Below are 23,559 nucleotides of genomic sequence, written 5' to 3'. Positions count from 1 at the left end.
ACTTGTTATTTCCAATATGTTTCCTAGATCTGTCAGATGAAGGGACCTAGTGAAGGTAATCCAGGAGACCCAGAGCTTAATTTCTAAGTACCATTCTCCACTAATGGAGAGATGGCCAATTCCATGAGTGGGATAGAGGGGAAAAAACCCAGGTAAATTTGTGACACGTGTAAGAAAGGAATTGCTCAATGAATGATAACAACATGTCAAAAAGACCCAGGAGCCAGCCCTCCTACCAGCCAAATCTGGGACAATCTGACATCTAAACAAATGATGGAAACAGAGAGAATAAAATAGGAATCCGTAAGTCCATACTAATATAAATAAATAAGTGGGAAAAGGAAAAAGTGCTTAGAGTAAGACTGTCAACTAACAAATGCAGAATGATAAAACTGGAAATCTCATCACAGTAACAATTGATTCAGTCAAGAAATATCATTGGATGCTAAAATTAGTGAAAGTTTGCTGAGAAATGGAATATGTACAGTCTCAAAGTATCTCCCCACAAAAATAGTAATTCATTAGAAAAAAATTAAAACTTTATAGCAGATACCTGCTAAAAGATCAAAATTAACATCCTAGTAATGGGACAAATGACATCACTGAAAGGGGCATGTCATGTCTGTGGTATTCCTGTCAAAAGCCCATGAGCACAATCCAATCATGAAAATGCATCAGAAAAAACAAAATTAAGAGTCATTCTATAAAATAACTGAACTATGCATTTATGACCTTGACGTTTTTGTAGATTAAAGATAGCCTGAAGAATTGTTCCAGATTAAAGGAGGCTAAAGACAACTAAATGTAATATGTGATTGTGGACCAATTTTTTTCCCCATAAAGAATAGTACTGAAACAGTGAAACATGAAAAGGATAATAGCATTGTATTAATGTTAGTTTCCTGATTTTGATAATTGTGCCATGGTCATGTAAGAAAATATCCTTGCTCTTAGGAAACACATTTAAGTATTCGTGGTAAAGAGGTATTGTATCTGCAGTTAATTCTCAAATGGTTCAGGGAAAAAAAATTTATTCTATACTGATGGTAGATAAATAGACAAAAGGTAACAACTTCTTACAGCAGAAAGACAATAAAAATAGAGGGAATGATGGAGTCAGGAAATCACAATTTTACAAATATTATAATAATAATTCATTCAGGCAAGAATCATCAAAAGACGCTGAATCTGGAGGGGAAGGTTTGATCAGGAATAGCGTATTCACATAATTTTTCCCCACAAAATAACTAATTGTAGGAAAAAAAGTAACTATACAGTAGAGACACTGGACAATACCTTACCAAGGTGATCAAAAGTAACAATGCCCGTAAGAGGCAAAGGGATAGTATGTGCCTGGGTGTGGTATCTGGAGATGGGCACATCCCTTAAAGCATTCAGCCCACACTGCATAACCCAAATCTAACCATGAGGAAACACTAGAAAAATCCTAATCGAGGGATGTGTCTGATATTCTTCAAATATATCAACATTAAAAAAGATAAAGGACTGAGGAACTGTTCCAGATTAAGGAACCATGGCAATACAATTTGCCATTCTACACTGGATTCTATAGCTGAAAATAAATTTTTCAATGGAACAGCAAATGAAACTGGAATATGGACTGGCGATTAGATGGAAGTATTATGGCAATGTTAAGTTCCTGAATTTGATAACTGTATTCCAGTTAGGTTAGACTTTGATTGTTATGAAATAAACGAATAGTATTAAAGGATGAAGGGCTTGACATGTCAAATGGATCAAGGGAAAAAAATATGTTACAAGAGATTGAAAATGATAAAACAAACAGAAAATACTAAAAAAAAGCAAAAGCAAGGTGCAGAACAATGTATATATTTTTCTTCCACTTAAAATTCCCAAAACAAATATACACACATGTGTTCATGTAAATGTGTGGGAAATAGCTTGAAGTTGAAACGTTTCCATAATGCAGATAAGAAGTGTGGGCTTAGGAACACTGGCCTTGGCTAGACGGAACGCTGTCTGGTCAGCACGAAAATTGTTTGCATGTGGAAACATTTGAACTTTGTTATGGCCTGCTCCCTAGCATTGCCGGTGCGGCAGCTTTAATAATAAGCAGCCTTGAAAATAAACATACATAACTACTGCTTTGTAATTTCTAATAACTATGATGTGGAAACTAGGGTCAAGGCTCTCAGTTCCAGAAGCGGTTGAGTCCCCTGGTTCCATCTTTGTTTCCTCTCATTTCTTTCTTTCTGTCCTTTTACTTCTTCAGTTCCGCGTTGCCTTCCCTTTGTGCAAACCTATTGCTGAGCTGGTCTCAACATAAATGCATGAAATATTTCCAGGATATTAAAAATATTATTAGTAACTCTTCCCATACCCCACCCCTTCAGGAAAGGAACTAGGAGCTAAAAAAAGTATTAGGTGGTTGGCATAAAGCTGCAAAAGGCTAAGTTCCCTTTTCTCAACACCTAGTCCCATGTCACAGAGAAAAACAGTAGTAATAGCTTTCAGATAATTTATATATGTATCAACAAACTTCTGTACATGTATGGAATTCTAACACCATTTTGATGGCTAACTATTGCAATGAACAAACAAAATTTACTTAAGTGTTCTATTGTTACGTTTCTAGTTTTTAAAAAAATGCAATCTGAGATTCTTTTTATCACTTTTACATTTACTTTGATAAAAGTCATGTTTGGCCTTAATTTTGTCATCTTATTTTATATTATAGTTTTTATGCCTTCCTTTAAAAAAATGTTTTTTGTTTTCTCTTTTAGGGAATTTACTTCTCATCTAATAACCATTACTTCTACTCAATTTATGGCAGTAATATTATTATTATGATAATATGAAGATTTACAATACTTATATTCAGTTCTGGGAAGAAATACTAAAAATCTTAATAGGAGAACCTGAGTTTGGCCACTGGATCCCACTCATGGAAGCAGACTCCTCAAGGCATGAATATGAAATGTGAGTTTTTTGGAAGCCCAGATCTCAGATGAAACCTGAACGATACACTCTTCTCCAAAGTCAATCAACACAATTATCAATGGATCTGTGACAATCTTTAACCAGGTCCTGTTACAAGTCCCTTATGCTTTTAATTAAAAATCCCAAATTGATGAAAGCATGAGGATAACTCCTGTCCTCAGAGCTATTGTTATTTATTATACTTCTGTACTAGCCTGATAATCTTTTGGGATATCCTAAAGAAAAAACTATTTTTAAAAACTTGTATAGAATTTAAATGGGTAAAACTTTACTTTTCACAATAATTTTAAAACAAATAAAAATGCAATACCTATACCATGCATATTGTCACATCAACTACTTTACACATTTTATACTGATAGTTATTTAAGCATACTGCAATTGGCAATAAAGAATACTGTTTATTGCTGCGGGTCTCAAATGTAGACACATAAATCTCTTAAAGCAGCATTAAAAAAAATCCTTCTTTGAAACCTCAAAATAGTCTTTCAGTAGTCAATGTTATAAAAAAGATTCAAGAGGTTTGTTATTTCTATTTATTTCTTTGTGTGTGGGGGGGGGGGGGGCGGGGGGATGTTTAAAAAGTTTATTTTCTGCTTCAAAGTACTTTCCCAAGGAGTGGTGATTGATTTTCATGACAAATTATCATGGATGAACATTATCTGTTTGTTTTCATGATGGTCTGAATTCAAAGTAATGTGTGTATGTGCATTGTTCTAAAATACAGTGTAATCACTTGGACACATGGGGGGTTATTCGTGTTCTTGGCACAGTGGCTTCAAGAACAAATTTTGAAAATCACAAATCCAATTTTTGAGTATGGGCTAATTAATTACTAAGGAACCATTCAGCAATAATGGTCCTCAAATATTGAAATACCCTAAGAAAGTGCAGCTAATTAAGTGACTGCTGATTCTAAGAACTATGCAACCAATAAGGGAATGAAGTAAGGATTATAAGCCTAGATGCTGAGTTCAGAGCAAAGTATCAATGACGGTCGCACCTTGGCGATGTCTGTAAAACAGAAGGAGGGGAAAATAAGAATTACTGAATAATGTTAAATAAAAAGTGCATAGCATGCACAACTATGTGATTATAGCAAATTCCACTGATTGTATACCTTGGGGGATTTATGCTATATTAATATATATCAATAAAATTGATTTTTTTAAAAGTGCATATAGAAATGGAGAAGTGTTTTCACTAAATTCACCACTTATTCCAATCTGATAATGGCTGTAAGGAAAAGAACAACTTATGGCAGAAGACTAGTTGTATAATTGCTATTCAGAACTTCTTGAGAGCCAAAAAAATGAATACTGATTAACTTCCTTTGTTTAAACTTAATTGTCTTAAAACATGCTATTTTTAATGTACACATCTATGGAATGTCTTAAAATTTCAAAGCAAAAAGTTAAATCATGTAGAAAGCCAGAAACGTCAATACAACTAGACAGATGTTTGCTTGTAGTTTTTGGTATCCAAAACCTTTTTTCCACACATTGCACAGATGCCTAAAACAAAAGAAAATATGTGAGCAATCAAATCATAATATCAACTGCTTAGTTTATTCAAGTCAGTTTTGAAGCTTAAAACATAATTTAACAGCATCAAAAAAGAGAAAATGAAAATGTATACTTTTAACTAGGAACAAATTCTAAGTTTTTTTTGCCTTTGAGGAAAGAGTATTTGAATAATTTATAAAGGATTTATGAAAGGCTACTCCTTTTCTATGTTATCCAAATCAATAACAAATGGAGTAGATTTGATCTGAATAGAAAAACAGTACTAAAAGAAACTTACCCTTTTTGTAGGCACAGCCCTGACAGTAATGAGAACCTGGTTGGTGCACAGAACTTTTACAAATTCTGCAAGTGGAGAACTTATTCTTTCCATATGGATCAAATCTAGGGATTATTTTTTAAAGAAAGAAAAATGTTAAAACAACAGAAACTCTCTTAAGCTATGCATGGAATTAGTCTATGTTCTCCGTTCCCTCTATCAAATTCTACAACTGAGAGGCCTGGCTCTCTTCCTCCTGGGAGGTCACTCTCTAGTATGCCTGCACAGCTCCTGTTCCTTCCATGTACACTGCATGCTTATCAAGAGTCACTTGTATTTATTCCCAAATCTGATTATGTCAGTTATATTTTCATTCTACTTATGTAACATAATTAAATATTATAAAAACTGATGACATTTTATAAAAACTAAGTTGAATGTTATAATTAAAATGCATTAAAATCTAAGTTGAATGCTATAGGTAAAATGCACTAGGTAACTGTGAATCATTAAGTGTTACTGAATTAAGTATGGGTAAGGCAAATGTTAAAAACTGGGAAAAAACCATTAAGTGGAAGGACTCTGCACTTTGCAAGTGTTGGTTCTTGCCCTACTTTAAAGATTCTGGAAATACATATTCTGGTTATAATTTATGTGAGAAAATTCATATAGAATTCTTATCAGCAGACTCAAATTCAAAAGGCCTTGTCTTCATAGGAAAAGCCTGATAAATGCATACACAGTTATATGCTAAAAATAAAATAAGATTTGTGTATCTTTTAACAAGTCTCTATTTTAGCTGACATTTTCAATTAATTGATACAATTCCTTTGGATAAAGGGCTTCCAAACTAATGTGGCTTTACTCGCTACAAAAGAAGGTAAAGTAGACACTATACTTCCTTTCAATAAGCTCAATTTGTTTGGATCTGAATGTTTGGAGATTATTACTTTTTCTTAAAACTCTATTTCATCATTCTAATATGTAAATTAATATATCTGTAATCTTACAATTAATTTGCAGAATTATTTCTTTTGTTAAAGCAATGTCACATTTATCAATGTGTCATCTTATAAAATTCAATCTAATACAGTAGTATACTTTCCAAAGGAGATATTTAGGGGACCCAAAAGTAATAGATATTTTTTTAATGATATCAGAATAAATTTGGGCGTGTAAAGAAACTGAAAGTATAGAAAACTATACAATCTGTACAAATAACCACTTACTCAGTGATAACTGGATGGTCATAGAAGATATCAATAAGTCAGTCAGCCAACAATACGTTGTGTGACATTGCACTGAAGATTAAATCTAGTGTGCTATTTTATACCATTATTTAAGAAGCACCTACTATGTGCCAGGGACTATATGTAGTATATATACTAGAAGCATTATCATTTTTTCTAATCATTGGAAGTCATAAATAAAACACCTATTTATTAATTTGGCAAATTTATACTGAGTGCCCACTATTTGCCAGCTACTCTTCTAAATACCAAAGATGATCATAACAGACAAAGCCCCTGCTCTCATTAAGCTGACATTCTAGTGAAGGGAGATAGACAGTAAATAAGAGAACAAATACCATAATAAGAAAGCAAGCTTTTCAGACAGCCTTAAGTACCATACAGAAAAACCAAACTGGATAGTGTGGCAAAGATGAGGGAAAGAAGGGAAGATATTACATCGACTGCTGGTCAGGGAAGGTCTCTCTGAGGAAATGACATTTTGGCTATAACAAGAGGAAGCCAGCTCTGTAAGTTTTGGAAGGGGCAAGCTCAAGGCAGAGGACGCAGCAAGAACAAATCCTTTCAGAAGGGAGGAGGTTGGCAAATCCGAGGTGATTGTGTACAATGAAAGCAGATGAGAATGGTATAATACGAAGTCAGAGAAATGGGAAGGGTCATGCCATGGAGGATCTTGTAAGAGCAAGGTGGAGAGCTTGCATTTTATTCTCTATGAAAAAGAAAACCACTGGGGGTTGGGTAGTAGTGGTGGAGCGTTTAAGCAGAGGAATTACATGAACTTTTAAAGGAGAAGAATGAACTGTAAGAGACTGGAGAGGAAGGAGGATTATAGTTAGAAAGTTATTACAGTATCCAAGTAAGAAATAACAGTGGTTTGGAACAGGGCAGTAGGATTGAGATGGACAGAAAGTGGTGGGTTCAGGATATATTTTGAAGGGAGAGCCAAAATATCTTGCTGATGGATATGGGAGGTGACAGAAAGAGAGGAAACAGTAAGGAATATCTAGTTTTAACGCTTGAAAAACTAGATTAGACACTGGTGCCAATTACTGTGATGAAAGACTGAAGAAAAAGGGTTTGCAATATTAGACATCAAATTGGATATATCAAGTAGGTAGCTGGATATATAAGTTTGGAGTTTAGGGAAGAGAAGAGCTCAGGATTGGGCTCCCAAATAATAAATTTGGGAGTCATTAACATATAGTTTAAATTTAAAGCTATTAGACCTGTTATTATAACAAGATACAAAGAGATCTATTAATCTGAAATCTCCTCCTTGAAATCTGAAGATCATGAATAGGAAAAAAAAAGTCTGGGATTGAGTTCTGAAGCATTTGATCAAGAAAGAGTAGCCAGTGAGTTGGGAGGAAAACCAGAAATGAGGTGTTCCAGAAGCCATGAGAATAAAGGGTTTTAAGAAAGAGGGAGTTGTTTAGAGTAAGATATGAATACAGAAGTGACCATAAGTTTTTGTGTGTCACTTGTGATCTTGACAAAAACAGTTTCAGTGGTGTGGAAGGGATGAAAGCCTGACTAGAGTGGCAGGAGAGAATGGAATTTAAGGATGTTAAGAAAGGTCATAGGTTTTTGAAACTTTTGCTCTGAAGAGACACAAGAGAAGGGGGTAGCAGCTGGAAGAGTTCATGGACTTTTTAACACTGGAAATGATAAAGCATGGTGTCAATTACTACTTTTATATGGAAGATATTTTTATTTCCATTCTCTGTTCAGAGAGTTTAAACTCTGTTTAGAGAGTTTAAAAAACTGGCTTAACTTGCTTAAGGTCAGAGCAAGATAGCAAGAGGTCTAGATTCACATTTTGGTCTGATTCCAAAGCATATGATCATTCCATATTTCCCTATTGCCTCTGACTTACAGAATAATTAAGAATTAGATAAAATCAAAGTCATGTTTTTCTGATGAGATTATAGAAAGAAGCACTAATATCTTCATATGATGATATAAGTAGGAGGAACAAGATGAAATCAACAGATAGCTTGGCTTTGCATGTTTTATCACAACAGAATGATATACACTAAATTCACTCCAACATGCTTATTAAAAAGAACAGAAATTTGACTGCTTTATGTATGCTCCTATACCCACCTTGCTTTTTTTGAAGTCAAAGCTTTGTTTTCATTCAGCTTTCTTCCACCACTTTCTATTATCAAAATACACATATATTTTAGTGGGTTATTTCTATACATTTATATAATGAAAACCAATTAGTTAAGTTTCTTCTTTAATCTCTTACCTATAGAATAACCTATATCAAAACTGTTTTAAAATCCTCATTTAATAGCTAGGTTCTTTTTTTTCTCCTAGCATTTTTTATTTATTTTTATTTTATTCTTATTTATTTCTTTCCCCTTCCCCCTCTCCCCTCCCCCCTCCCCCCTCCCCCCCGTTGTCTGTTCTCTGTGTCCATTTGCTGCATACGTTCTTATTTGTTTGCTTCTGTTATTGTCAGCAGCATGGGAATCTGTGTTTCCCTTTGTTGGGTCATCTTGCTGCGTCAGCTCTCCGCATGTGCAGCGTCACTCCTGGGCAGGCTGCACCTTCCCTCGCACTGGGTGGTTCTCCTTATGGGGCGCACTCCTTGAGTGTGGGACCCCCCTACGTGGGGACACCCCTGCGTGGCAGGGCACTCCTTGTGTGCATCAGCGCTGCACATGGGCCAGCTCCACACAGGTCAAGGAGGCCCAGGGTTTGAACCGCGGACCTCCCCTGTAGTAGACGGACGCCCTAACCACTGGGCCAACCCTGCTTCCCAATAGCTAGGTTCTTAAGACACTACTTAAAGGAAGCGGATTTGGCTCAACTGATAGAGCGTCTGCCACCATATGGGAGATTCAGGGTTCAAACTCAGGGCCTCCTGACCCATGTGGTGAGCTGGCCCACATGCAGTGCTGATGTATGCAAGGAGTGCTGTGTTACACAGGGGTGTCCCCTACGTAGGGGAGCCCCATGTGCAAGGAGTGCACTGTGCAAGGAGAACTGCCCTGTGTGAAAAAAGTGAAGCCTGCCCAGGAGTGGTGCCACACACACAGAGAGCTGACGAAGCAAGATGACCCAAAAAGACACAGATTCCTGGCGCCGCTGACAAAAATACAAGCGGCCACAGAAGAACACACAGCGAATGAACAGACAGCAGACAACTGAGGGGTGTGGAAGGTGAGAAAAATAAATAAGAAATCTTTAAAAAAAAAAAAGACACTACTTAAAATGAAAACAATTATTTCTTAGGAAAACAATACAACTCTGTATAAAACACAATTCATTTCTCAGACTTCAGAGTAGTACTTTAGGAATGGAATTGCATTTTAGTCTAAATATTGTAAAATCTAGAAGCCACTACTTTGGCACTGCAGACCTTGAATACAGTAAAAGATTGTTCTTCCTTCCCTTTGTAAATGGCTTTACCAAAAGTATTTGATTATGAAGGTGAGAAAGACTAAATGATTTGTTCAAGAATATAAAAATCATGTAAAGAGAGGTGGAATTAAATACAGACTTAATAAAGCTGAATTAAACCACATACCATGAGCTATTCATCACCTGAAAATCATACAGTAATTCTACTATCTCCTACCTACCATATCAGGAACTCCTACCACATAACGGAGAGAACTTAAATAGAAGAAGATATTTAAATTGCTTGGGGATCCACTATTCTTTAATGTTTAACAGATAGAATACTTGGTACACATAAAATGTTTCATTTTACAAGTAATGTGAAAGCTAAACAGTTAAAGTATTTGATTCCATTTCTATCTTGTAAAAGAAAAACTATACCTGTGGTATTCCTTGCACCATCTTTCCAAGTATCTGGAGTGATAACAGTACCAAGTTTCTTTTCACCTGTTATAATAAGACAGAAACAGAACAGGAAGTTAGAATTTATTATCTAATAAATGTATTACATTGTGCTTAAGGTACAAGAGTTGTTATGGCAGTTGGAGTTCAGTGCCATGTCTGTTGGCCCTACTTTGGAGTTTGTGTTTCTGTGTGATGGAGCTGGACTTATGATCTTTGTCCATAAGTCTCTCCTGTTACTTTTACTGGATCTGTAGTTGGTGCTGGGGTTTAGTGTATACCCAGGGGACCTGAATCTCTGGACTAACCATGTGATAGCCAGGCCCTGAGCCTCAACAGGCTTGCAACTCCTACACTCTGGTTTATTGGACTTACTCCTCTCAGCTAACACGGAGGTGAAGAAGGTCAATCACCATACCTGGGAGCCAAGAGTGCGTACAACTGAAAGCAGGAGAATTGCATCCAGCATCCATGTGGAATCTAAGCCCCTTCTTGATATAGATGTGACCATTCTAAGGTTCACAGGATGGAGGAATAGAATATGGATTAGAGAGGACTTACTGATATTCTATTCATGAACTACTGTGATTAGTAATAGAAGAAAATGTGGCATTGGTGTGGAGAAAGTGGCCATGGGGGCTGCTGGGGGTAGGGAGTGGGAGGAAGAGATGTGATGTGGGGGCATTTTCGGGGGTTGGAGTTGTCCTGGGTGGTGCTGCAGGGACAGTTACTGGACATTGTATGTCCTCCCATGGCCCACTGGGTGGACTGTGGGAGAGTGTGGGCTATGGTGTGGACCACTGACCATGAGGTGCAGCGGTGCTCAGAGATGTATTCACCAAGTGCAATGAATGTCTCATGATGATGGAGGAGGTTGTTGTTATGGGGGGAGGAGTGGGGTGAGGGAAGTGGGGGATATATGGGGACCTCATACTTTTTTAATGTAACATTAAAAAAATAAATAAAGACAAAAAAAAAAAGAGTCATATTACAATAGAAGCCCATTAATGCTGTGGTAAGGGCCAAGGACCAGTGAACTGAGACTCAAGACATTAACTGTGGGCAATGGATAAATGGCCGTTTGATAACATTTGTATGACAATAAGATGGCATAATAGGCTTTTACTGTTCAGCTACACTTTAAACAAATCTGAAAAGTCTGAAGGAATACTTCAGTAAATACTTACTAAGCATTCTGAAATATAAACCACTTAACGAAGTGCTGAGAAAAATAAAATGATGAATTAAAGCACTGGAGTTCAAGGACTTATAGCATGCTGATTTCTCTAACAGCTATTCTAAACCGGGGTACCATAGGTGCACCTTAGGAGATCTGTGAACAAGATGGGGAAGTTGTATCAAGCCATCAAGCCCTCTGTTTATTGTGGCAGATTGACTTATGTACCACACAAAGCACATGCTGTTTATCTGCATTCCTGTGGGTGTGAACCTGTTGTGAGATCTTGAAAATGTTATTTTTAGTTAAGGTGTAGCCCGATTGAATGAGGGAGGAATTACGTTTTTATCCTTTTTAAGCAGAAGACATTCAGACCTAGTCAGAAAGTCACAGAGAAAAACCAGAAGTAGGACATCAGGGGGAATCTGGAAAAGAAAAGAGAGGGCATCACTTGACAGGAAAGCCAAGGAACCCAAGGATGGCTGACCAGTCAGACTACTACTGAACCTGGGAGGAACCAGGCCTTCTAGCCTCTGAAACTATAAACCAAAAAATTCTTAATGTCAGGCCAACTCATTGTGTGGTATTTATCTTAGCAGCTGAAAACTAAGATACATATCCTTTTTTTTTTTTCTGGTGAGTCAACAGCATTTCATCAGATTCTCAAAGGGGTTGGAAATCCAAAAGAGTTTAAGAACCATTCAACTAAGATATAAGCTAAGAAAATAAAAGTATAATTGAGAGCTAAATAAAGTACTAGGAGAAATTCCAGAGGAAGAAATAATCTTGGTTAGGAAAACCCAGGAACCTTTTGAGAAGGGCAGAGATGTCTGAATATGTGATAATAGGACTATGAAGAAAGAGGAGGAAAGAGGCCAAAGGCAAACTAGGCTAACGACATGCCCTGAAGAAAGGCATGGAAAGCTCACAGAAAACTCAAAGAAGGCATACATGGGCATGTAAAGTAGTTTGGTTTAGCCAAAATATGAAGAGGGTAAGGGTCAGTGAATGCGAAGTTGGAAAGATATGCTAGGATCTTACTGTGGAGGGTCCTAAATGACAGGTTCCTAGGATAGAAATCCAAGTATTATTCTGTGGACACTGAGTTTAAGGGTTTGTAAACAGGGAAATTACAGATTGTACTTCCACTTAGGTACAATTCAAATATCTGCCATGCTTACTCTAAGGCATGTCTTGGCAAAATAAGAATGGATAAAGCAAGGTCCTTACCCTTTGGTGCTGGTATATATAATTTAGTAAGAGTACAATAAATACTTGTTGCATGAGTGAAAAAGGAAGATTAAGAAAATGCAAGAGGGAAAGATGGAATCAAGGTTCAATTTTTTTAGTTTGAGAAAGACTCAAGAATTTTTACATGGAAGAAGGAGCTAATAAAAGATTCCAGAAAAGATAATCACAAATAGAGGATCTAGAAGAGGTGGTGTCATGAATTGAACAGTGTCTTCCCAACAACAACAAAAAAAATCCATGTCTACCCTGAACCTCAGAATGTGACCTGATATAGAAATAGCGCCTTTGCAGATGTAATTAGTTAAGGATCTCAGAAGAAATCGTCCTGGACTGGTATCTTTATAAAAGAAAGGAAAAGATGATTTGGACACAGAGAGATACATAAAGAAGAAGGTCAGGGGATGGAGGCAGAGCCTGGAGTGATGTGTCCTTAAGCTAAGGAATGCCAGGGATTGCTGGCAGCCACCAGAAGCTAGGAGAGAAGCATGGGATGGTTTCTCTATTACAGCCTCCTGAAGGAACCAACCCTGCCAAAGCCTTGATTTCAGACTTCTGGCCTGGACTGAGAGACTACATTACTGTTATTTTATGCAACCTGATTTGCGGTAATTTTTCACAGCCACCTTAGGAAAGTAATACACAAAGGAAGAGTTAGGAACAAAGACAAATGGGAAGACATTACCTTGAATAAGGAAACAGAAAGAGGTAAGATACGTATGTAGGAAGATATGTTTATAGGTATAGTAAAAGTTAGAAGTTGAGAATGTTCGCATCTGATAACTGCAATTTTCTTTTACCTGGAAGAAGGTATATATATGTCAATAGAGAATGAGTTAGATGAAACTAGGGGAAGCTTAATGTAACTACAGAGTTTAGAACAGTCATTAAGAAGAATGGGTGAGAAAGCTGACTAAAGATAAGTAAAGGATTAATGACAAGTATTAGAGATTTTAGAAATCAGGAACTTTCTAGAGGACAGGAATTCTATCTAGTTTCACTTGTGAGCAGTGTCTCTGATAACTGTACGTGCTTTGTCCCAGGGAAATTGAGGATTCTAAGAGGTTCTAACAGTTCATTTGTGCAATTCTCCCCATACTTGCACACAGGATGCTTTAGAGAGTGGAGAGCCTAGAGCAGGGAGAGCAGTCTGAGCAGGAAAAGAGCTGATGGAAAGAGATCACATTAGTCTAAGTCAGAATGACTGGGATCTAAACTAGGGAATTAAAGCAGGAAATGAGAGGCTAGGGAAAACCTGAAGTACAGTATGGAAGTAAAATAAAAGGACAAGGCAACAGTTTGGATGGAGGTTTACAAAGGGATGAGGGGAATGGATGACAGTTGACTGAGGCTTTATGAATGGGTAACTGGTAGGATTAGAATGTCATTAAACGGTGGCAAAAAAGGTACAGATTTGTGAAATATGATGAATTCAATCCTGCAAGTATTAGACTACCAGATAACAACTGGGTAGAGCTTCCCAATACTGTGTGTGGGGGAAAAATGTTCAACTGGTGCTTAAGTAGGAGAAAAGTCAAGACTAGAGATGTGCATTAGACATTCATCTGCATAAATATGCTATTTGAACCCAAACACTCTCAAAGGAAAGGGTAAAAAGGAATGAAGAAAAAGTCAAAGTCAGATCACTGGGAAACATCCACTTTAAGGAAGGAAGGAGAAACATGAAAACTTGGCAAGCACAATGGTCAAGAAGCCTAGGATGAAATAAATTCAAGGAGAAGCTAGTCAAGAATTATCAAAGCTACAGAGAAATATAGCAGGACTGAAAAAAGGTTTTTGAACTTGATGACTACAAGATCACTTGTGAACTTTTGAAAATTCTTTCAATAGTGTGGTAAGGTAAAAATCGGTTTGTAGTATAAGGTGCTAAGAAGCAATTGTGAAAATATGGAGATAACAAACTGCAGTATTTTAAAAAATTTTTATGGTGAAGGTTGCTTGAGAAAGGAGCCTTATGTATAAGAGAGATTTGAGCTTATTTATAGGTTAAGTGGAATTAACTGGTAGATTGGAATATATATGAAAAATATAAGAAAGAGGGTATATTTTTATTTGAGGAACAAGAAAATAGGAGGTTGAAAGGTAATGGACCAAAAAAATTAATAAAGTTTTAAGACTTATAGAAGAGAAGTAAAAAATAGTACTAAGAAGGTGACCTTTTATGACACATCGTGTCTCAGACCAAATATATATTTTTAATACCACATCAGATCTTGGATTCCCAAAGCTATGATCTACCTTGAGAAATTAACTCTTTTACCCAGTATCCTCAATTTCCCTAGGACAAAGCACTTATAGTAGTAAGAGGCACTACACACCAGTGAAACCAGGTAGAATTCTTGCCCTCTAAAAAGTTAAAATGTAAAGAATGAGCACAAATTACATGAAAGGCCAAACCTACACGTTTAAGAACTGCACACAAAAGATAAAAGACTTCAGGGCAGGTGCATAATTTTAAAATATGTCCATGACTTTCACTGAAATAACAAACAAACCCCCCAAAAATTGCTTATATGCAGGATGGGGAAGAGTTAAAGGATGTCAATACAAAAAACTTAAAATACTTTTGGGGATAATGAAAATGTTCTAAAACTGACAGAGGAGATGGCTGCACAACTCTGTCAATACACTAAAAACCATAATTGTACATTTTATATGGATGACTTCTTTGGTATGTGAATTTATTTTTTTTTTAAGTTTAATGTGAGAAAACAATGGTACATGGTATAATAGTATCTAGCAAAGGTGGGTGTTCTACTATGCCTCATACAGAATGAAGCAGTTTAATTCTGATTGCTACATGCTGGAGGGGTGGGTAGTATATAATGAAAATGACCAGTTTTGCTTATGCTCCCAGGCACTTTTATACCAAGAACTACCTACCTTATCTCATTTAATTCTCACAAAACCTCATGAATTATTATTCTCATTTTTTCAGATGAATAAACTGGGGCCAAGAAATATTAAGTAACTCATTCATGCCCAGTCTTTTACCTAAAATTAAGAACTGTGATTCAAACCCATGGGTGTCTCCAAATTTTATAAACAAAATAAGATCATGTTCACTAGACAGTAACTAGGATGAGAGAGACTTGAAACCATGTCACAGGAAGAAAGATAAGAGCCAGGTATGTTTAATCCGAGGAAAGTGAGACTTGGGGATATGGCAGCTGTAATAAATATATATATAGTATATATGAAGAAGAGGGGATGTAGCTCAAGTGGTTGAGGGCCTGCTTCCCACGTGAAGTCCTGGGTTTGCTCCCCAGTGCCTCCTAAAAACAAACAAATGGAAAAAAACAAACTCTCAATCACCAGCATCTCCTTAAAAAAATATATAAATATATATATGTATGTATGTAAATATATACTCACACACATATATCTACATATAGACATACAGCTGTAGGATTAAAAAGCCATAAGATGTTTTCTGGCAACCTCAAGGATTTGCATTAGAATAACTGGGTAGCATTAAAGGAGATATACTGTTTTCTTTCTTTTTTTTTTTTTTTTTTTTTGAGGTATGGCCGGGAACTGAACCTGGGACCTTGTATGTGGGAAACGACACTCCACCACTGAGCCACATCAGCTCCTCTGAGTTGGATTTTTCCTTTGTTTGCTTGTTTGTTTTTAGGAGGTACCAGGAACTCAACCGGGACTTCCCACGTGGGAAGCAGGTACTCAACCGCTTGAGCCACATCTGCTCCCGGGATATACTGTTTTGAAGGTGGTGAGAGAACCCAACCCCCAGCTCCAATACTGTAAGTATTCGGGCAAAGAATGTATAAGCCACTAGATGGGATGCTGACTTAGGGTTTCTAGATATACTACAGGATGCTCAGTTAAATTTCAGTGTCACTAAACAATGAATAATGTTTTAGTAAAGCATGTCCTAAACATAGCATGGGACAAAACGTTTACAATAGTAAGGGGCGGCAAATACAGTCATGTTTCAAATATTGCAGGGGACATACTTATATTATTGTTTATGTTAAATTCAAATTTAACTAGGCGTCTTATATTCTTATTTCCTAAATTTCGCTGTAGTAGAAGAGATATCGAAGCTCCATTCCAACTCTGAGGGTCTGTGAGGCGAGAAAGTCAGTCAAGAAGCTATATGGGGGGAGATCCAGCGCTGGAAGAAGGCAACGGAAATGGACAAAGAGGTGCAGAACGGAGACCATTCTGAAGGGAAAACACAAAGGGATATACGGTCGCTGGAGGAGGGGTAGGAATGGTCAAAGGGCAGGGTAGGAAGAAAGAGGCTAGAATCTACCTGAGGTAGAAGGAAAAACAGAGAGAGAGCAAAGGCCTAAGGGAAGTCCAGTTAGGGTCTCCCGACCTCCATCCCAGGTAGAAGCGGCCCCTTAACTCACATTTCTCGCACACCATCTTTTCTTCCGCGGTTCTCTTGGCGGAAGCAGCTGTAGCAGCGTAAAAACATAAACAGTATAGCCAGAGAAGGATTCCCTTCCGGGTTACGTCTATCCACTTCCGGCCCCTAACCCCTAAGCTCTCTCCTATCCTACACCTGGGGAATCCCGGGGAGAACAAATGCGAGTAGGTGGGCAAGGGCTGCTTTTTAGCCCCGCCCCTCCACTTTTCCGACTGGCTGTGTGGTCTTGGGTCTCCGCCCACACAGCTCTGCGCCTGCGCCGAAGGTGTGGCCTGCGAGTCGAACATCTTGGTGGGGCTCAAAAGCCTCCCCTGGTCTTCTGCCGGGGGGCGAGTTAGGTAAGCCCAGCCCGACCTTCTCCGACTCGCTCGCCTCCCGGAGAGCAAGCAAACCGTGCCATCTGCCGAAGAGGTCGCGAGCCTCTGTGCACGCCGGCCCTCCTTCGCCCACCCGCCGCTCCGGCGCTGCATGACCCAGGCATGTCCTTGATGGACCGATCTTCTTTCGGATCCGACTTTCTATCGCACTACCTCAGTTTTCCCTGGTCTCCATCACCTGTGCTCCTTGATTATGCCTCTCAGCGCTTTCCTCCCGGCTCAGTTCCCGCCAGCGATCTGGTTTGGGATGGGGCTGCAGAGGAAGGTGATTCACGTGAAGGCTTCTCTGGGAGCAGACCAGAGTAATGCGTGTCGATCTGGCCAGGTCAGACTCATGGCTCCGGGGCGGTGGCCTCCCGATAGGGCGCCTGCCTGATGTCCTCATGGGCACGCAGGGGCGTTAGTGCTTTTTTCTCAGGAAGGACCACCTCGTTTAAATTCTAGGCATACTTTTCCCACTTCTTTCATGCATTCACTTGGCGCTTGCCGAGTTTGTGTGCTGCTCACCGTATTAGATCCCAGTCTTTCGATGTCAGGATGCTGAGGATGGCTTATAAGAATGGTGTCCAAAGGGATATTTCTTGAGAGAACTTCGTTACCACCCCCACTCCCACCCCCCACCCTGCCAGTTAGCTGTGAGAAACCCTTGACGTCCATCCTCTTCCCAGCCCATAGAGTGATATAGAGAGGCTAGGTTTTGGAATCGCTTTAGCACTTGGGAGATTGTGACCTTGGATGTGTCGCCTAACAAGTTTTAGCCTGTTTCTTATCTGTACTATATTTGCCTTTGAGCATTATTGTGAGAATTATGAGCGCCGTAATTCACCCACTGTGTCTTGAGTAAATTTTTTTCCTTACAAACTGTGTTCTCGCTTCTGTAACATCATTCTTTACATATCCAGCTAAGAAACGTTGTCATTTTGGTATTTTTGGAACTGGCATCCATTAGTTTATCTTAATGCTCTTTGAACACTCTTGATTGCATCGGCCACCATTTGAGTATTCTAATGTGCACTTGGTATCATTTGGTACTTGCTAGAAGATAATGAAGTATTGTCATGCTGGACAAAGGTCCACAATGGTAAACAAGCAAACAGAAAACACAAACAACTTGTCTAAAGTGTACTCATGGAGTTTCTAGAATATTTAGGTTTTATTTCTAATAGTGACAGATCATTTAATCCTTGTAGTCGTTTCGATCTCTGATCTTGGCAAAAAAATAAAATGAATTGCTTACTTGGTCCTACACCAGTCACAGATATTTTAGAAATTAGTAAGTTTGTCCTTTATGAGCTCTGAGAGCTGTTTAGGTACAAGGATGGGTACCATATTAAGAAAATCTAAGGTAAAATATAATGCTAAATCTAGTGTTTTTAGCATCTTTCTGTGTATGCACCTTTCTGTGTTCTGAAACAAATACATTATTGTCCATAGAAAGTTAGTTAATTTTTTTGGGTTGGAACAATGGAAAAGTCATTATTGCACATGTTCTTTTATTAATTTAATTTGTTTTTCATTAGATAACCACCCAAGAACCACCATGAAAGATACTGATATCAAAAGACTATCATATGCCCATCTTTTGTGCATATTTTCAATTATCTTAAGCATTTCCATTCCACCATTCTTCTTGGAGAACTTCTCAATATTGGAAACACACTTGACATGGTTGTGCATCTGTTCCATTTTTGTAACTGCTGTCAATCTAGTATTATATTTAGTAATGAAACCAAATGCATCCTCTAAAAGAAGTTCATTATCACACAAGGTAAGGTTTGTTTCTTGATAACTGACTTTTGGATGGGGCTAGTGTTTCTATTAATGGAAGAATAAAGCATTAACCCAATTCTCATTGGGTTATTTAAAATGAGTAGCAGGAACCTAATGTCCTTTTTACAAAGGAGTTACTTATTTATTGCTAGAAGCAAATTTGGTAGATGCATTGTGAGCCTGTAAAACCATGACCTTATGTCACCAGTGAAGATAAATACATATAGCAGTCATATCTTTAAACCTTATTTTACAAGAAGCAGTTTATTATATTTTTGCATTTTTCGAAAGACACTTAAGAGCTTTTCAGGAATTGTAAAAACAAGTCTCCATGGTAACTCCGTTGTTTCACACATGATCTTCCTTAACGAAATGTATAATTTTCAGGTAATAGAATCTATTTTCTGGAGTATTGGTATTGGTTAATCCGTTCCAATGTAACATGTTGACTATTAATTTAAATTATTAGGTTGGTGCAAAAGGAATTACAGTTTTGGACCGTGAACTTTAAATCATTATAACTAGGCTCAAACACATCTTTATTAATCAAAATAGGAACCATTACAGTCAACACATGTTTGCCAATGAGAAATAAGTGTGTTTATTCCTGTAGCGTAAAAATCCATTCTTCGGGATTCGACGAACTCTTGGAAAGCATTTTCTGCATACTGCTGGTTGTGGAAGCATTTTCCCTGCAGGAAAAAAAAGTTGCTGAGATGCTTGAAGGAAGTGGTAGTCAGTTGGCAAGAGGTCAGGTGAATATGGTAGATGAGGCAAAACTTCATAGCCCAATTCGTTCAACTTTTGAAGCTTTGGACGTGCAGTCGGGCGTTGTCGTGGAGAAGAATTGGGCCCTTTCTGTTACCAACGCTGGCTGCAGGCATTGCAGTTTTCAGTGCATCTCAACAAATGACATACGTCTCAGATGTAAAGGTTTTGCAGGGATTCAGAAAGCTGTAGTGGATCAACCTGGCAGCAGACCACCAAACAGTGACCATGACCTTTTTTTGTGCAAGTTTGGCTTTGGGAAGTGCTTTGGAGCTTCTTCTCAGTCCAACCACTGACCTGGTCATCGTTGGTTGTCGTATAAAATCCACTTTTCATTGCATATCACAATCCGATTGAGGAATGGTTCATTGTTGTGTAGAGTAAGAGAAGATGACACTACAAAATGACAGTTTTTTTTATTTTTGGTTAGCTCATGAGGCACCCACTTATCGAGCTTTTTCACCTTTCCGATTTGCTTCACATGCCAAAGGACCATAGAATGGTCCGCAGTTGAGTTCTTCAACTACTTCTCGTGTAGCTGTTAAGAGAATCAGCTTTGATGGTTGCTCTCAGGTGGTCGTTGTCAACTTCTGGTGGCTGGCCACTATGCTTCTCATCTTTGCGGCTCTGGTCTCCTTTGCAAAACTTCTTGAACCACTGCTGTATGTTCGTTAGCAGTTCCTGGCCAAATGTGTTGTTCATGTCGCAAGTTGTCTCCACCGCTTTACAATCCATTTTGAACTCAAATAAGAAAATTACTCGAATTTGCTTTTTGTCTTACATCATTTCCATAGTCTAAAATGAATAATAACATAAATAGCAAGTAATAAGTCATTAGCAAAAAAAAAACATAAAGTGAGAAATGCACATTAAAATGATGTATAACATAACCACATTTATTTAAGAATGTATTCCAATATCAAATGGCAAATTTCAACAATGCAAAACCGCAATTACTTTTGCTCCAACCTAAGGAAGTCTTCACTTAATATTGTTCAAAATATGTTTAAGCTCTCTGTTAAGTATTTTAAAGCACCTTTACTGCCCTTTGATTAAAAAAGCTAAATGTGTATTTTACAAATTTTATCTTCTTAAGCTCCAAATCAAGCAGGTCCCACAGGCTAATTTGCAGACATGCAGATCTGTTTGCCTATGGGTCGTATAGTAAGATGAATATGATTTGGGGGATTAGTATTAGTATTTGCTTTTCTGGTTCAGTTTCCATAGGAATTTGTTTCTTTTATTTTGCCTTTTTTTTTTTTTTAGGAGGTACTGGGGATGGAATCCAGGACCTTGTACATGGGAAGCAGGTGCTCAACCACTTGAGCTACATCCGCTCCCCAGGAATTTGTTTTTAATTTAAAAAGTAGCTCATATTTTTTATCCTGTGTATGTTTTAAGTATTGTTTTCTCAGTTGGTCTTTGATAATGACTGTATGTTGTGTTTCTTGTATTCTAGCATTCTGTTATTAATAAATATTTTGTAAATACATACCACAGAAAAAGAACCCCTTTTTGACTCTAGTGTTGGTTGGGTAGGGAATAAACAAGGGGATGTTTATTAGTCAGGGTTTTCTAGGGAAACAGAACTGACAAGAGATATCTGTAAATAGTATGAGATTTTATAAAATTGTTTCACACAACCGTTAGAGTGCACAGATCCCAGTTCTGAACGGCAGGCTGCAAGCCAGGGTCTCTGATGAAGGTCGTTAGTGAGTTCCCCAGGAGACACTGGCTGTCTGAAGTAGAGATGGGAATTCCCTCTGAATGCTGAAATCACTTCTTTTAAGGCCTTCAACTGAATGGATGAGATGTCACTCATTGCTGACATCAGTCTCCTCAGTTGATTGTAAATGTAACTAGTCATCTATGCGATCAGCTTCCTGATGATTAAAGTCCATGAAATGCCCTTGTATTACAATTTGCCCATTGCTTGCTTGACCAAACAACTGGGCACCATTACCTGGCTGAGTTGACACATTAGCCTAACCATCATAGGGTGGTACTTGACTTTTGGCTTTTTACAATGCTGTATTGAAGGCTGCATATATAACTATACATAGGACATGTAATATGATTCTTCAGTAAACCCCAAACCAAAGAACATTCAAATGTTCTATATATTATGAGAATAATTTGTATTTGGAGATACAATATAAAATAGAGGAATTTGCTGTCTTTGGGTGTTCTGTAGTGTCTTCAAATTATTCATTTCTTTTTTAGGTACCCAGGTTTTTGAAATCCTGTATCTACTTTCTTATGTCATGTTTCTTCTTTCATGTAATTTTTGTTCTATATGGAGCACCACTAATAGAGTAAGTATAAAATCTTTACCGTTGGGAAATGATATTTTAAAACTTTTAAAAACTTTTTTAAAAATTAGATTTTAATTGCTTATTAAACATTGTGCCAACACTGTTGGCAATTAGAGAAAAACCAAAGTGTGTTTAATTAGTGGATCAAGTAAGGATACCAATCGCATTGCCCTTCTTTAGCAGTGTTGTCCTTCTTTTGTAAATCAGTAATAACTTATTTCATTAAATGCTTCAATTACCCAGTTGCAGATTGGAGGGTAGTGGTGATGTAATTATACTATAGCAATTTTTTTTGTCTTTATTTTTTTAATGTTACATTAAAAAAATATGAGGTCCCCACGTACCCCCCCATTCCCCTCATCCCACTCCTCCCCCCATAACAACTACCTCCTCCATCATCATGAGACATTCATTGCACTTGGTGAATACATCTCTGATCACCCCTGCACCTCATGGTCAATGGTCCACACCATAGCCCACACTCTCCCACAGTCCATCCAGTGGGCCATGGGAGGACATACAATGTCCAGTAACTGTCCCTGCAGCACCACCCAGGACAACTCCAACCCCCGAAAATGCCCCCACATCACATCTCTTCCTCCCACTTCCTACCCCCACCAGCCACCATGGCTACTTTCTCCACACCAGTGCCACATTTTCTTCGATTACTAATCATAGTAGTTCATGAATAGAATATCAGTAAGTCCTCTCTAATCCATACGCTATTCCTCCATCCTGTAGACCTTAGAATGGTTGTGTCCACTCCACATCTATATCAAGAAGGGGCTTAGATTCCACATGGATGCTGGATACAATTCTCCTGCTTTCAGTTGTAGGCAGTCTTGGCTCCATGGTGTGGTGGTTGACCTTCTTCACCTCCGTGTTAGCTGATACTAAAGCAATTAATACATGACCCTTAGAAGCTCTAAGAAAATTTACTATAAAGATATATAAAAGTTTGTTATAACTAGCGTATCAATTCTTAGTAAATATAATACTTAAATGCTTGAAAAGAATTAGTTTTCTTAAGGAAAGTCTGTAGATTCCTGTAATAGGCTAATGTTTATAGTTTAAATGTAAAACTCAACACTTTTTCAAAACGTCAGTTTTATGGGACAGAATTTCTGTTTGGGGTGATGGGAAACATTTTGGTAATAGATGTTGGTAATAGTACCACAACACTGTGAAGATAATTAGCACCACTGAATTAAATGTTCGAACGTGGTTAAAAGGGAAATTTTAGGTCATATGTATGATACTGGAACAAAAAATAAATTAAAAAGAAAAAATAATCCATAGTACTGTAAAACACAAACAGTGAACCCTGGTTCAATTTCCAATGTCTCCTAAAAAACAAAAACAAACAGACAAAACAGGCAAGAGAGCCATCTTGGGAAGAGATGTGGCTCAGTGACTGGGCGCTGGCTTCTAACATATGAGGTCCCGGATTCAGTCCCTGGCCCCCAGTACCTCAAAAAAAAAAAAAAAAAAAAAAGAGCATTTCATACATCTGGAAATTCTCAGGCCCCAGGCAGAAGCTCTAGGAGTGGGGCTCCCCAGTTTTTAGTATATGCAGCTCTCCAGGTGATTCTGATGTAAAGTGAAGTTGAATTACTGGTTGTGTAGTAAATTCCATTGACTATAGAGGAAAAAA

The 23,559-nt window shown here is 37.8% G+C and overlaps 1 protein-coding gene and 1 non-coding gene across 4 annotated transcripts in view; one reads left to right on the top strand and one right to left on the bottom strand.

Moving 5' to 3' along the window:
- Positions 1-8,115: 8,115 nt before the first annotated feature.
- LOC101412521 (uncharacterized) lies at positions 8,116-16,800 on the bottom strand. The gene is made up of 3 exons (XR_009181133.2): positions 16,656-16,800; positions 9,810-9,875; positions 8,116-8,175 (listed from the first exon to the last, which is right to left on the bottom strand). It is a non-coding gene; the product is annotated as an uncharacterized protein (transcript).
- Positions 16,801-16,803: 3 nt separating this feature from the next.
- Positions 16,804-23,559, top strand: part of PIGF (phosphatidylinositol glycan anchor biosynthesis class F) — a 32,786-nt gene continuing 26,030 nt past the window's right edge. The window contains exons 1-3 of one of the 3 annotated variants that reach the window (XM_058278499.2): positions 16,804-17,013; positions 18,573-18,820; positions 21,814-21,905. In XM_058278499.2, the coding sequence (XP_058134482.1) occupies positions 18,593-18,820; positions 21,814-21,905 (320 nt within the window). In that variant the 5' untranslated portion in view covers positions 16,804-17,013; positions 18,573-18,592. Of the gene's footprint in view, positions 17,153-18,572; positions 18,821-21,813; positions 21,906-23,559 lie in introns of all 3 variants that reach the window. The other 2 variants (XM_058278498.2, XM_071208803.1) reach the window with 2 other exon arrangements.

Source organism: Dasypus novemcinctus, chromosome 17 (genome assembly GCF_030445035.2).
Source record: "Dasypus novemcinctus isolate mDasNov1 chromosome 17, mDasNov1.1.hap2, whole genome shotgun sequence".
Lineage (NCBI taxonomy): Eukaryota > Metazoa > Chordata > Mammalia > Cingulata > Dasypodidae > Dasypus > Dasypus novemcinctus.
This window is presented reverse-complemented; position numbering and strand designations above follow the sequence as displayed.